The sequence below is a fragment of the Atta colombica genome, unplaced genomic scaffold (assembly GCF_001594045.1).
Source record: "Atta colombica isolate Treedump-2 unplaced genomic scaffold, Acol1.0 scaffold254, whole genome shotgun sequence".
NCBI lineage: Eukaryota > Metazoa > Arthropoda > Insecta > Hymenoptera > Formicidae > Atta > Atta colombica.
The window spans coordinates 1,675,863-1,676,252 of NW_017259353.1; the positions used below are offsets into that span (position 1 = coordinate 1,675,863).

The window sequence follows — 390 nt, forward strand, 5'->3', positions numbered from 1 at the left end:
TTATTGCTACAGTACAATTACGAATACAAATGCATGAACTCTTTAACATTGTGTAACTTACATTTATGAAAATAAAGATATTGGTAACACAGCAAAATAGATTGAAATAATGTATATTAAATAATCTTTTAAGAATAAGAACATTATTATAACTCAAATTTGTGTATTTTACTTACCGAAGTAGAACGCCTGCCATGTTTCTTCTATACCTGCGCCTGTACTGGCCTCCTTATTGATCGACTTTACTGTGACTATCCTCGCAATCAATAATCGAGTTATTTTGTACGTCATACTACACATATTATTTCTTTAAGCACATTGTAGTAAACCGTTTAGTTTTTACATATTTCGGCTATATAAATTATTTATTAACAAATTCAAAATATTATA

The 390-nt window shown here is 27.9% G+C and overlaps 1 protein-coding gene across 1 annotated transcript in view; it reads right to left on the reverse strand.

The window, feature by feature from the left end:
* Nucleotides 1-229, reverse strand: part of LOC108689073 (fas apoptotic inhibitory molecule 1) — a 2,160-nt gene extending 1,931 nt beyond the window's left edge. Inside the window, exon 1 of the mRNA XM_018195678.1 lies at nucleotides 177-229. Within this exon, the coding sequence (XP_018051167.1) occupies nucleotides 177-196 (20 nt within the window). The 5' untranslated portion in view covers nucleotides 197-229. The remainder of the gene's footprint in view (nucleotides 1-176) is intronic.
* Between the last annotated feature and the right edge of the window lie 161 nt (nucleotides 230-390).